At 31.3% G+C, this 14,531-nt stretch overlaps 1 protein-coding gene across 4 annotated transcripts in view; it reads right to left on the bottom strand.

Annotated features, from left to right (window-relative positions):
- The window catches only part of Dach1 (dachshund family transcription factor 1), a 390,816-nt gene that overhangs the window by 42,862 nt on the left and 333,423 nt on the right, over window positions 1-14,531 (bottom strand). For all 4 annotated transcript variants that reach the window (XM_078015803.1, XM_078015802.1, XM_078015806.1 and 1 more), the window contains one exon: window positions 4,247-4,398. In XM_078015803.1, the coding sequence (XP_077871929.1) occupies window positions 4,247-4,398 (152 nt within the window). The remainder of the gene's footprint in view (window positions 1-4,246; window positions 4,399-14,531) is intronic.

The raw sequence follows: 14,531 nt of genomic DNA, 5'->3' as shown, positions 1-14,531 counted from the left end.
TACTTCCAGGTATAAATAAATCTTCTTATAATTCATATAGTCATGTCTTATAATATGACAACATGGCAATCAACCTGGGTTTAAATTCACACTTTACCACCACTCTGTGACCATACCTGCCTCCATAATCTTATATGTAAATTGGGGATAAAGATAAAATACACTGTAGAGAATAATAAAAAAATCAATGTAAAATGTGCATAATTATTATAAAGACTGGCACATTAAAATTGTTTGCATGTTACAAATTTGCATATATATATATATTTGAATATAATATAAATTTTAAATTTTGGTATATAGTACAGGTCTTACTGAGATTATTGCTATTCTTTTTTGTCACAGTAGTAAGCTGTGTTTAGAAACTTGGGTACATTTTAATATTATTTATAGTCTTTTCCAAATTGGAAATGGGAGCAAAGGGGAGAATATTACGCTTATAATTATGATGAAGCAGGAAAAAAATATAATACCAACATATCTGATGTTATCCAACGTCATATTTTGAAGCCAGTATCATATTTTATTGGGATTACTTTGGAAAAGTTTTCTTCCACATTTTTGTATAACTGTATTTTAACTCAGTGTATAATGCAAATAAGCAAATTATTTATTTCTTTTAAAATGTATGGAAAATATAATTACTGACTATAATACTAAAATGTAAAGACTTGAAGACAGATGTTTCAGTTTAATAATAAAATTCCTTTTTAATTTTTTGTCCTCCAACACAGAAATAGAGAATATTTCTTAGATACCATAGATAGAGTTTGTCTATTTATTAGTGAATTCACTATGGTTTTTTATTCTGAGATCGCCATTTAATGTTGTTTGAACATTCCTTTTGGGTTTTCTTTGCTTGCTTAATTTCTCTGTGCAGGCAAACCATAATGAACCAAACCTTATCAAACACCTTTTATATCAAAAATCTTCAATGCTTACTATCTCTAATTAAATTTTATATTCTTCACCATATTTTACATTTTCATTTTTTTACTTACCTATTATTATAATATTGGTAAGCCATTTAAAACAATTTTTGTTAAAAAATGGATAAACAAATAATTTGCATCTGATTCTATACATTATTAGTTTATTGTGATTAATAGCAGGGAATCTCAAATAAGGAATAGTGGGTAGAGTTCTCCTCTAAATGCATTCTAATGATAGCTAGCTAATATTTGAAGGTATCATATCCAAATAATTGGCACTAAATTTTCCTCACATGAAATTTCCAAGGAGTTCCTCAAAGACATGTTTGAGCCAGGCATGGTGGTACATGCCTATCATTCCTGTGGCTTAGGAGGCTGAGGCAAGAAGATTGCAAGTTCAAAGCCAGCCTCAGCAATGGCAAAGCCACAAGCAACTCGGTGAGACCCTGTCTCTAAATAAAATACAAAATAGGGTTGGGGATATGGTTCAGGGGTGGAGTGCCCTTGAGTTCAATCCCTGGCCCCACCCCCGCCAAAAAAAGATACGTTTGAAGGAAAAAGCCAGGATTAAAGATTGCCCATATTGATAAAACAAGTAAAATTCTACATAAAATAAATGAGGTTCAAAAACAAAAATTGAAATATGTCTCTCTCATTAATGTAAAATTATATTACCTTAATAATTTTCCTTTACTGTAGTCATGTTTATCTGTTTTAACTTTTAATTTCCAAATACCTCAAATGTCAAAAATGGTAGTATATTTCCACTACTTAATAAAAAATCTGGTGCCTAATTTTATATATATAAATATTTTTTTCTTCCTACATATCTTCTTTGAAAGCAGAAATAAATGACATTTATAAAAATTCAGTTTTGTTAATAGTATCACGTAGGGAACATTTTAGTAATCATTATAAATTTAATAATTCAAGATTGTCAAATTATAGTATATCATGAAATTAAGTTATTTACTATCAGAGCAATTAAAACACACTATTTAGTCTAGTTTGTTGGCCATTAATTTTAATAACAATAAAATACTTTCAGAGGAAATGTAGAGATTTAAACTTGCTACACAACAAGCATGTTACCATTTAGACTAGAATGCAGAGAACCCCATTATATATAATTGAAACTTCAGCAGAAATTGAGGTAGGCAGACTGTAATTACTCAAATTAGAATTTAGACAGCAAACACATTTATACTGTATGTCTAATAAGCCAGGGTCATGACTATTTAAACATTCTGTACCACTCCTAGGATATTACCATAGCTCAATAAATGTGACAATAATAAGAGTTAGCATCTATGATCTTTTCTAAAATGATGTGAAATCATACCTACCATAAATCCAGCATGTATGTGTGCATATATCTGAAAGTGCATGTATTTGTTCATGGAACTCATTAAGAGTCTTAATCTGCATTTTACCTTATGTACACATATTTACATGCATATCTACATGTAGATATAATGCCTATGTCTATTTGTGCACATACCTGTGTGTAAGATTGAAGTAGACAACATAATTTTTTAAATGAAGTATTCTTAATGTAGGTATAAGGTCCCCATAATTTGGAATTAGAAATAAATAATTTAGTTTGTCTTGACTATCATGTTACCATTAACTCTTACTAAAATATGTCTGCAAGGTATATGATTGAAAGGAAAGCATATCAGGCTTACGGCCACTTCAATAAATAAATTACATAAAAATATGTGCATTTTAAGGCTGGTATCTTCTCTATTTTTTCTTTCTTTTATGAGAATAGTGAATTTGAGGTGATGTGGGTAGCATTCTTTGGTCTTAGTATACCTGGCATACTGTGGATGGGAAGAATACTCCCAAACTGTCAGTTTTTGACTAAGATATGAGGTGTTCACATAAAATGGAAGGGTCCATGTGTAAACCTACTCTTCAGATGTGTGCGTAGACTTACATAGATGAAACCAAGACATGCTGTCTGTTCTGAAATTGAAATTCAATTCTCACTCATATGGTCAAAGAATTTTTAGTTAAGGAACACACATACATATGGCTTTTTCTTTACTTCATATGGAGTTATATACAGAAGAAAATAAATGTTTTCTCTGCTTTTTGGAATTTAAACTCAAAAATGTTGAGGGCTATTTTCTCAAAGCATTTAATGAAAGAGAAAATTCACTACAAACTTTAACTCGTGGAAAACAATAATATAAGTGAAATTCAGGGAAGAAAGCCTTATGTTTATTTTAAAATATAATCAATTATTGGACCATGATTAAGTTTAGGCTAGATTGATGACTTATTTCAATTACTGAGATATAAAACCATAATGTTGAATACAGTTCTGGAAACTCTAATTACATTAGTATTAAAAATGCCACATTAATAGATGAGAAGATATGTTACATTAAAGGCCTTCTGTTATGTCCTTGGAGAGGTAAATAAAATTAATTACATTTCTACTGGGAGAAAGATTAATATGGTAGGAAATATGTGCAGAAAAATATCACTGAGTTTGGAGTGTTAGAGTAAAATTTTTTTAAAAAAAGAGAAACTTTCGAGTACTGTTGTCAGTAAGCTCATGTTTAACAGCAACTACTCCAAATATGGAAGAATAGATGGCAAAAATTTCCATCTGGGGTCCACATGATCACTTCATGTGTGGGCAAGAAAATTGTTTTCTTCTATTTCGAACACTCTTATTATCTTGGCTCCATGCTCTATGTTATTGTTAACTGTAAGTATTTTTGATTCATAATGTACTGTACATAAAATATACATCCTGAGGACCACATAGGAAATCCGTGGAAAATTTTATACAGCTTTTGAAGTCTATCCTTTGAAGAAACTCTACTAATTGAAACAAACTTATTTATGAAAGAAGGGATTTTTTGGATTCTTCTATATTAGACATATTTAAAATGACTAAACATACCATTTCCTCACTGGAAGGCCAACAGTTTAAAAATATCTAAATATTTATTAGAACTGGTGTGCTGTCATATAGTAAATTAGACAAACTAAACAGTTAAATTTTATCCAATTAGTTGGCAATAAAGAAAGCCATTTTAGGCCGAATGGTTTTTTTTAAATGTGCATGTCATTTTTATGTAAGTTTTTATTATAGCTTAATATACATATTTGAGTATGTTTAAGCCAATTTGATTAGTGTAGCAGGTTTAAAATCTTTGTTTTCTGAGTAAAAGTTTAATACCATGGCTTGTTCTATACGATGAGGAGATTAAGTTGGAATGGGATGAATTCAGATAGATATTACATATATAAGTGTTCTATGTTCTTTTCTTCCAGACAGCAAAAAGACCTACCTGTATATTAGTCAGAAGGGTCTCTATGGAAGACAATCCATCAGGAAACAGAAAAGGAGATGGAAACCCTGGAGGTAGTGGTTGTCCATGCCCAGTTAGAGAAAGTTTGTCAAGGCTGTCTCTTGCGGTTGGTGTAGAAAGTGGGGTCTCATCTGTATGTGATTGAAACAAAAATATAGAACAAGTTACGCTTGTCTGTTTTTATTAGACCTCAGTAATGGCTTCCCTAGTGGTTTCCAGAACATTTATTGCAAATTGGTTCCTGCTATCAGGAGAAAATGCTTTCTGCTGAATTTTCTTTAATGAAAAAGCTGTGGAGATACAACAAGATAACATTAATGAGTAACTTTATAAGCCTTTTAAATGCAGTCTCTAATGAGACTGAGTTTACAGTGCCATAGAATCTTTTTAAAACAAATATTATCTCATATATAGTTGTGATAATATATTCAGGCTGACTTTATGGGCACCTTCCCAATTATCTCATTTTAGTTTGTTCTCTTTGGATTGACAATAGAATATTTCTAGAGCTTCATATAAGAGAAATGCTTTGTATATCAGGACAATTTCTTTCTCAATTAACCCTTCCTTTATATTAATGATTTGTTCAAATATATTCTTAAGAACCATAAAAGCAATATGCAATTAAAATATTTCATTTCACAAATCTAAAAGGACAAATGAGAGTCCAAATACATTCTTCCTATAGTATAACTGAATTGCTCACTATCATTGAAGCCAAAGATTTAATTCTTTTGAACTTGAACACCTTTTACCTTAATATTGAAAAATTATACCTTTTGTGTATGAACAAGGGGTCTGAAGAAAGAATAATAAAATACAACTTTCAAAACAATATTTAGAAAATCATATTTTATAACCCTAAGATAAATTAGTCTTTACTTCATTTATTGAATATTCTTCAACCTTTTAAGCAATTTAGAATAATAACCAAATACACATTTTTCACTCTCACGGTGAAATCTTTCTATTCAGTTCTTTGTTATTTGACAATTTTATAGTTCTTTATGAGATAGAGGCAAGTCATGGCATATTTTAGTTTATTTTAAACACAGGGAAAATTTTATTCAGTGCAAGATTCCTAATTTTCTAAATATTTTCATATTTCACCCCAGGAAAATTAATCAGAGCAATGTATTTGCACAGTTCTGATAGTATCTCTCAATTTTGTAAGTTGCTAAAAACTTCAGCACACTTGTCTTAGGCTTATAATTTGATTCCACTGTTCTCCTCCATCATTCTTTTATTTTTCATTACAACGTCTAACCACACAACACGTTTTCCAATTACCTCTCTCTGGGGCAGAAATATTATGGAAGCTGCCACACTTCTCTGTCTCTCACTAATGTCAGAACAAGTTAAATTCATTTCCTCACCTTTCCACATTTCTAGTTAATGAACCAAAGGGAAGAAATGTTGGGGAGGGAAGTACCAGATACAAGGCTTTGCTATTAACCATTCTCCTCTCACACTCACTCCCTTCTCTGAAGTTTCTCCTTCCATTCCCTCCTCTGTTAACTTACTAACAGATGATCTGAGGCAGCAGGTACTAGAAAAAGAAACAGAGAAAGCAACTAAAGTAGGACTCATGGTGTCATTATTTTTTGTATCACTCTTATCACCAGGGTTAAAGAAAGACTGCAGTGCAGGGGTAGAGCTACCGCATGGCTAATGTGAGCAAGGTGATCTTGGACACCATTTACCTAGCTATCATAAATTACTCCTACAGACCAAGGCTGCTAGTGTTTTCTCATAATAACCCTGAAAATGGGCTTGTTAAACATCTATGTGCATGTGAAATTGTTTAAGAATGGAGAGCAATATTTTTCGATCAGCATCACCTTACCTGTCACATGCTAAAGAAAATATGGCTTAATAGATCATGGAGATAATAATTGCTTGTCTCTTAAAGAAATGCACAGAACCAGATGACCTCTCGGCTTTTCCATCTATGACTCCACATTTCTCAAAGACGTACCAAGACAAAAAGAAAAATGTTGCATACACATACATGTACACACATGTTTAATTCTAAATTCTATCATCCATGATTATTTAATTTAATTTCAGGCATTTGTGCTTAACCACAGTTGCCTGTTCTGTGAAGTAAATCTCTAAATCACTCATGATGCCTACTTTCAAGCAGCCAATATTTATCTCAAATCAACAATGTGCTAGATATTAGAGACAGAATGCAGAAAGCACAATCTGAAATCTTTCAGAGACTAAAATAGATCAGAGTGACTGACTCTACTTGTTGAATAGCTAATTCTTATATTCAGTAAAATTTTTCCTCCCATCATTATTCGTTTAGACACTGGTAATCCCAGCAAAGGATTAAATTATTCTGTATGTGTGAGTGTGTGTGCATGCATGCCTGCCTGCCTGCCTATTTTTTTTCTGCTATTACTTCAGTAATTGACGGCCATTTTGGTCATCAAGGTTCCAGTGATGTGAGAATGTGGACTATCATTTGGTATAAATTTATTTGAGTAGATTCATTCATTCATCATTTTACACAGTGGAGATACTACATAAGGTCACTTTCATTCAATGCATAGGAAAGAAACAATCAAATTAAGGTCAGAATTATTTTTAAAATGGCAGGGGAGCATGATTCCTAAGATCATTTTCTAAAAGAAGACAAATGAATCAAAGCTCAAACAAACCAAAGATATTTCTTTGGGTCATAATACACCATTATCTAAGAAAAAAATTATCATTTCATAGCAATTAATCAATATTGTAAAATTAAGAACATGTTCTTCTTTTTAAAAAAATGACCTGTGATATCCTAAATGTTCTATGATTAAAGGAAAAGTTTGAGAGGCCAGAAAATGTAATGGTTTTGACATAATCTGTGACTTAAAGTATGTTTGATGATGAAGTAAAAACTCACAGGATACATATTTTGGTTTAAGAATTTCCAATTTTTAAAAAATTATCTTTTATAGAAAGTTGGCTCTTCAGGTGCAATGATTTTTGATTTTTGTTTTTAATTTCTCAAATAATTTTAAACTAAAGGAAAATTGCAAGACCTATATAAGTAACTCCTTTATATTTCTATAGTAGATTGAATGGTGACCATCAGAATATATGTACATGTGTAATTCTTAGAATCTGGTAGTAATATTTTATTTGGAATACTGGTTCATTCTAACTCCAGGCACAGGTATAATATAGAACCTTGAGATGAAGAGATTATGGAGGTTATCCTTACTCAGGATGGACCTTAAGTCTACTGACAAGTGTCCTTCGAAAACTAAGGCAGAAGAGGAGTTGAAAGAGACAGAGACCCAGAGAAAAGGAGTAGGTAAACTAAAGAAGAGTCAGAACTAGAATTTTACAATCACAAACAGGGAACGTAGAAAGCCATGAGACTCTAGAAGAGATTAAGTATTGTCTAGACAAGGTGTTATTTTTAATTTCCAAAAAAGAGTAGTTATTCATGTTGAAGGATCCTGGTTTTCTAATCCAGTTTCAGGAACCTACAGTGGTTTTCTAAAGAAAATGGAGTTTGCACATATTATAATTAAATGATTTTATTTTATGACCAGAAAAATTACTGCTTAACATCTGGGATAATTATAATATTGACAATTATAGCAACATGTAAACAGAATAATTGACAAGGAAGAAGAAAGAGAAAAATATATATTTTAAAATTCTAAAATGAATAAAGGATAAAACATGATATTTCATCTTGCTCATCAACATATTTCCATGATTCTACTCATATTTTAAGTCACTTTTTAATAACTGACCATCAGTAAGATTGATGCCTCAGTAAGACAAGCTTTTTTCCCCCCTCCAATCTTATCACACATAACAATTTAGCAGGATATCCTAAGGAACAATGATGTTTAAAAAAATAATAGGCCTCTACTTTTAAAATGTTTTCTTTCCTGTGAATAAAATCTAACTCAGTTATTTTCATAACTGATCCCTTTGGGTTTGAATTATATATTCTTTCAAGTGTGTGTGTGTACAAACCTCTGATGTCTTATTACATCTTAAATTTTAGGCTTAAAAACAATCACTTTTAGAAACAAGGGGACTCATATTTATTCATCTTGATATGAAATAGAAATAGCATTATTGTTAAAATGGGAAAAAGAAATAGCATTATTGTTAAAATGGGAAAATCTCCATATTTTTTATGTTTACAAGAGATCTGAGAGTTTGCAAGAAAACTAGTTCTGAACTGCAAAATGAAAAATAAAGTTGACAAAAATTCTAAAGCATATGGCACTTTCCTTCAGAAGTGAAATATTTCTCTAATATAATTTTTTCTTTGTTTTTTAAAAAAATATTGATTGCAAACATATAGAAAGATACACTTGTTAGTGTTTTTGTAAACTGGTCAGTCAAATTATTCATTGGGAATAGAAACAGAGATAATCTAAAAATTCACAAATTGGTGCTTAGAAAAAAACACCTGAAAATTATTTTCAGGCATAACACACAAATGTTTAAACTAAGCACAATTATAGTTTCATTCCTGGCTTACTTCTAGTCTAGGCACACTGGGTTAATTATCAAGAGAAACTATTCATAATAAAGTGAATACTACTACCTCATATTGTAATCTTAGCTCAGAAAGTAGTTATGTATTCTTTTCTATTTTCATTTTCTCAGAAAATAAAGAATTTTGACATAGAGAATTAAAATTTAGAGACATAACTTTTGTATATCTTCTAATATGTACAAAATATCTAGAAGAACACTGGAATCAAAATTATTTCCTATATTTAATTTTATGCCCATTTTTCAAATTCTCAATTTAAAATTACTAGTGATAGTTTTATAAAATGAATATCACAATATGTGATGTATCGGTGGTAAGATGAAAAGCAAACTCTACTAGATCTGGAAAGTATGAGTTCCAGTCCTGGTTCTACCAAGTTCTAGAAAATTTTAGAGCAGCAAAGCCATCTTAAAAAAATTGATTGAAATCTCACAGAATTATAGTTTAAATCCAGTTGGATTGTGTGTAAAAGTACTTTGTAAAATATAAAATGTTATATATAGTATGCATAAGTGAATTAAAACCAAATTGATTATTAATTTTATATTAGAAACTTGGCTTTAATGTGGCATGGAGGAAATCTGTTCTTATCCCTACACCTATGATTTTTATATTATTTCTCTCTGATAAGGTTTGTGATGAAGGTATATCATGTTGGTAACAATTATTTCTCTGTGAAGACAAACCATGTTGGTAACAGAATTATCCTTCTGTGCATCAGTTACTTTACGTAAACCTGAGTTTATTTGTAGAATAGTTAAAATTAACTGTGAGAGAAATAAATTGAGAACAGGCAAAGGGTATGAACCAGTTCATAAATTTCTCTTTAGGCAGCACAACCTAGAGGATTTTTGTTTTGATTTACACAAAATGTAATCAGCCTAGATTTCATAGAAATGGATTGTGTGAAACATAAAAATACTGAAGAGGTTCTGTGGATATACTTCAAGCAGCATTAGAACTCTGAATTTCTAGTTTGGGGAATATAGAAAAAACAAATTAATACTGAAAGGAGAATATTTTACGTGTGTGTTTGGCAGGAGGCTGAAAGTTTACTTTAAAACATATTTACATGCATAATTTTGCCTAACTTAATGCATAAAATATTTTAAACTTACTATATGTTAACTAACATCTACATCAGTGGCTCCTAACTTTTGGATAGTTCAGCTTTAAGATTCTAATAAAAGTTAGGGACCACTTCCTTAGTCAGAGAGAGAACCTATTTATAATCTTAACTATGCCATATAATGTAGGCACTTTCTAATTTCTGTTGAAAGAATATGTGAATGAGATAAAATGGAGCAAAAGTGGTAATGATAGAAAATGAAGAAATGAGAGATCTCTGCTGATATTAAAATTATACTATATCCAAGATAGTAATACTAAAAATACCTCCTATTGAAAAACAATTCTATTGAAATTACAGAATGATAACAGACATTATCTTAGGGTAGGAGTTCAAGTTCTGGTTGTATACTAATATTACTAAACTCTGCCTTGATAGCAAAATCATCTGAGATAATCAAACTTAAGTACATATCTGTGCCTAAATTTTTTTAATCTGTCTACAACTTGGAATTTTTTGGCAAAAGTGGAGTGGTATTAAGCATAACACATGCACACACCTCCCACCCCCAGTACACACGCACAGAAACACATTGATTTAACTTTCAAACATTTTTGGTTGTTTTCATCTCTGCTTGTTTCTTGAAGTAATAAGTCATGAGTGTATAAGAAAGAGCTGGCACAGCTTCTGCTGCAGAGATCCACTGAATGGACCTTTCTACCTTTTTCATGACCCTGTAGGCTTAACCTCACTGCTGATCCGCAAGTGAATATGGAAAAGCATTTATTGAAAGCTACATAACAGACATGGTTATATTTCCTAGGTTGATGTTTTGCATATCTGCACAGTAGGGCCATTAAGGGTTCTAAGAGCACAAAGGAAACAATCATAACATTTGTTTTTAGATGACTGACTCAGGACATGTACACCAGGCTTTATATAGAAACTGTTTTTGTTTTATTAAGGGACTGTTTGCCTGTTAGTGATAACATCATTAAAAATAAATGAAAGGGGGCTGGTAAAATGCTTCCCCAAAGCAGAAACCTAATTAAAGGTGATATGCCTGCTACAAGGCTTTTTTTCAGGACTCAGAAATAGAACAAGGTTAGTTCTTTCTCATTTTATAAGGCCCAAAGAAGACCTCACAGTAAAACATCACTTCTGATCTAATTTTCTATTTCTGTGTACTTTAATAATCTACTTTACAGTCTGTGCTTGCCCATAGAAAGTGAACTAGTTTTGTTCCTACAGATAGCTTCTTCATCATGTCACACCACATAAAGAGAAAATCTGATGGTTCAGCTCTAACAAAAAATGCACTCTCCTTTTAAAACAAATTGTATAGGTTGTAATGTGTGCGGTAATAGAAGTTGAATAATGCACATATAAACATTCTGTGGCCCTGAAAGATCACTATGAAAGCCTGAGTTAATGGTAAAAACAAATATTCCAAATCATAGTTTATAATTTCAGTAAGAAAAAAAAAAGTAAACCCTTTCATTTTAAGGGGTGGAGTTACTCTAATTTCATGGATGGTGGAAAAGCAGGAAACTGCATTCCCTTGATAACTCTGTCCTTATTGTGCTGTGACCTTGGCCAATTTACTTAAATTTACATCTGCCAAAAATGGGTTTCTGAAATGTGCTTTGAGAATTTTCAGGGGGAGGGAGGAGGAATTGTCACATAAATCCAAGGCCTTTTCCAAATTAATATTACTTTAAAAGTAAAGTGAACGTGAAGAGAAACACGGCCACATCATAGGGTACCATAGTTTGATATCCTGTTCTCTTGTTACTTCTGCATATTTCTTATTCATTTAAAAATCTTCAAATAGAAAATTAATCCCATTGCTAAGTGAATAAAAATAGAATATTTCCTAAATTATTCCCCCCAAATATAAAATATCTCTGAGGTAGTAGATTCCTGAAACTATGATTTGCCCCTGGGGTTTAGATTAAAATTATCATGTAAATAACAAAGTGTGTGAAGCCTTTGGAAATCACAGTCTAAATTCTTTTTTTTTTTTTTCAGGTGAAACAAGTCAATAAGTGATTGATTACAACTTTTTCAAACTCAACTTTGTAGATTTCCATTTCTTTTTCTTTAAAAGTCATGGTGTCAATGCAGAGGAAATACAAAATTCCAATAGTTTGACTCTTAAGAATATTCATTTCTATAAAGATACATATAAATGATAATTAGTAAGATATGAAGCCTAATAGGTTATTTAATAAATATTATGGAATTTTAGCACTGATAATGAAAATGTGTTTGTGATTTAAAGAAATGTGTCCCTATCTTTAAAACACTGAAAATACACAAAATAAAATAAGTGATGAAAAAAAAGAAAAACATGTACAAACGGAAGATTTAATATTTGGGATTTTCTTTGAGATTTTCTGGGAGAAAAGGAGAATTTGGGTAGAGTATTTATGGAGCAAGACTGACCTTGAGAAGACCATTGTTAAAACTGAATAATAGAGAGGTTTATGGGGGTTCATTACCCTTTTCTAATTTTATCTATATTTGAAATTTTATATAAAAAAGTCAATAGAAAAGTGATACTTCTAAATAAAGACTCTATTAACTAGTTTATTCTTTCACAGTCAAAGGCCTAGATATGATAATCACCATCATGACAAAAATAACCAGCATAGACTATTTCCTATGTATGCAAAGCAATGTTCTAAGCATTTTTTAATGCATTGACTCATTTAATCCTCACCACAGCTCTGTTAGGTTGATACTAGTCTTATCTTCATTCTACAAAGAGTAGATGAAGGTAAGATGAAGTTAATTAACTTGCAAAAAAACCTACTAAAGACAGCAGCCTGGATACAGATCCAAATAGCCTGTTTCACAGTTCACATTCTTGAAACAGCCAAGGAGTAAAACATAAAGTATTTAGAAACATTACAAAAATGTATTGGATATGAATGTTCAAACATATACAAGAAATATGTATTCTTACTCCCCATTTTTTCTCAGAATACAAAGAAAATATCAAGATTTTCTAGTTCACTTCTAATTTAAGGATTGGCTTACTCCTTAAAACCCAGCTAATGGTCATACTGAACTGCCAAGATTCCCTCACATTGACTACTCCCACTGACATATATACATTTTCATTTTCAAGCATGTCCTCACGTAGGAATAGAGAATTCCAACTGTAAGTATCATAGACACTTACTATCAATTGTAATATTAAGTAGCCCATGTAGGACATCTCCTGGAAATTTTTCCACTATACATTTTTATCAAATTCAAACTATATCAACAAGGTATATACTTCCCTGTGACAGACACTTTAAGTATCACTCTTAAAGTGACACATGTATTTGATGGGGTAAAATGTAAGGACTGCATAAGGATTTTTAAATAAAAACAATTGTCCAAGACACTCATTTCAGAAGAGGCAGATCCCATGTCTTACCATGTTCATCAGGGGCAATTAAACCCTGGATATCATCACAAATTGTCTTCTGCAATTGTTCCAACTTAGTATTTCTTGAATTCCTTATCCTGCAATCCTAGCCATGAATTTGCCCCAGTTTCCACCATGGGAACTTTATTTAGTTTTCCAAATCACCCTCAGTATCACACTCCAGTCCTCCAGTGACTACAAAGCCTGCCATGAGGAGTTTCCACAGTTCCTGGTTAATGTTCTGCTCTGATGATATGAAAAAGGCAGCTGGGCTGCTGCCCTAGCTAGACATCAGCTTGTTGGTCTACAAGAATTATGTAAGTCTGACTATTTACTGGGTATATAGACCCCATTCAAGACACAGATGTGTTTTAATAAATCATGCATTCCTACTTTCACTTGCCACAAGCTTGACACAGGAGAATGGTATGTGAATGAAAAAATTCTACTAAGGTCAAACTTGGTACCTACATCTCAACTTCACTGTCTTGAAACCAAGTCATCTCTCTCCTCCCATTCATAGCAACTTATTATTAATATATCTTACCAAGACTACTATAAATGATCAAATTCATTAAAATTATCATCAAATAATCTCATTTACATATTTGTTTCCTTCATCCTATTTATTACAAAAAACTATAAGGGAAGGAACTCTGTCCATCTTATTCACCAGTGTCAGTCACCTGAATGTCTAGTATGTAAGAAGTTTTTATTATGGATTGTTTGGTTGGATGTATCATAATTTATTGTCAAAATTAGTTCCTTTATTAAATCCTATGTTCTTATGGTAATACAGATAATTTTCAGCTGAGCTTAGTCTAAATTTTTAATTTGACTCTGAATAAATGAGAAGGTATATAAGTGCTTTTCAGTTTCCTTTTATTAAATGTGAATTCAGAAAATAAAAATGAATTCTGATATAAAATTCTAAACTTTTAAATTCCACTATTTTCTCATTAATTAAATATATTTATAGCTACCATGTACAGAAAAGGTACTAGTAAGTATATGCATATAATAGTAAAATTTCATTCATTATTTAAAAGTCCTGTTGGCTGTTTTGGGCAATAGTAGGTTTTCCATGACACAATGTGAAGGTTGATAAGCACCTTGTCAGGAATATTACACTGCTCCCTAGAAATTGAGAGGAGGTTAAATTAAGTGACCTTTATATTCCTTTTACCTATTGAGATTTTATGACTTTTTCCTTTAAAATTAACTACTTTATAACATAGTCATA

Source organism: Ictidomys tridecemlineatus, chromosome 6 (assembly GCF_052094955.1).
Source record: "Ictidomys tridecemlineatus isolate mIctTri1 chromosome 6, mIctTri1.hap1, whole genome shotgun sequence".
NCBI classification, from domain to species: Eukaryota; Metazoa; Chordata; class Mammalia; order Rodentia; family Sciuridae; genus Ictidomys; species Ictidomys tridecemlineatus.
This window is presented reverse-complemented; position numbering and strand designations above follow the sequence as displayed.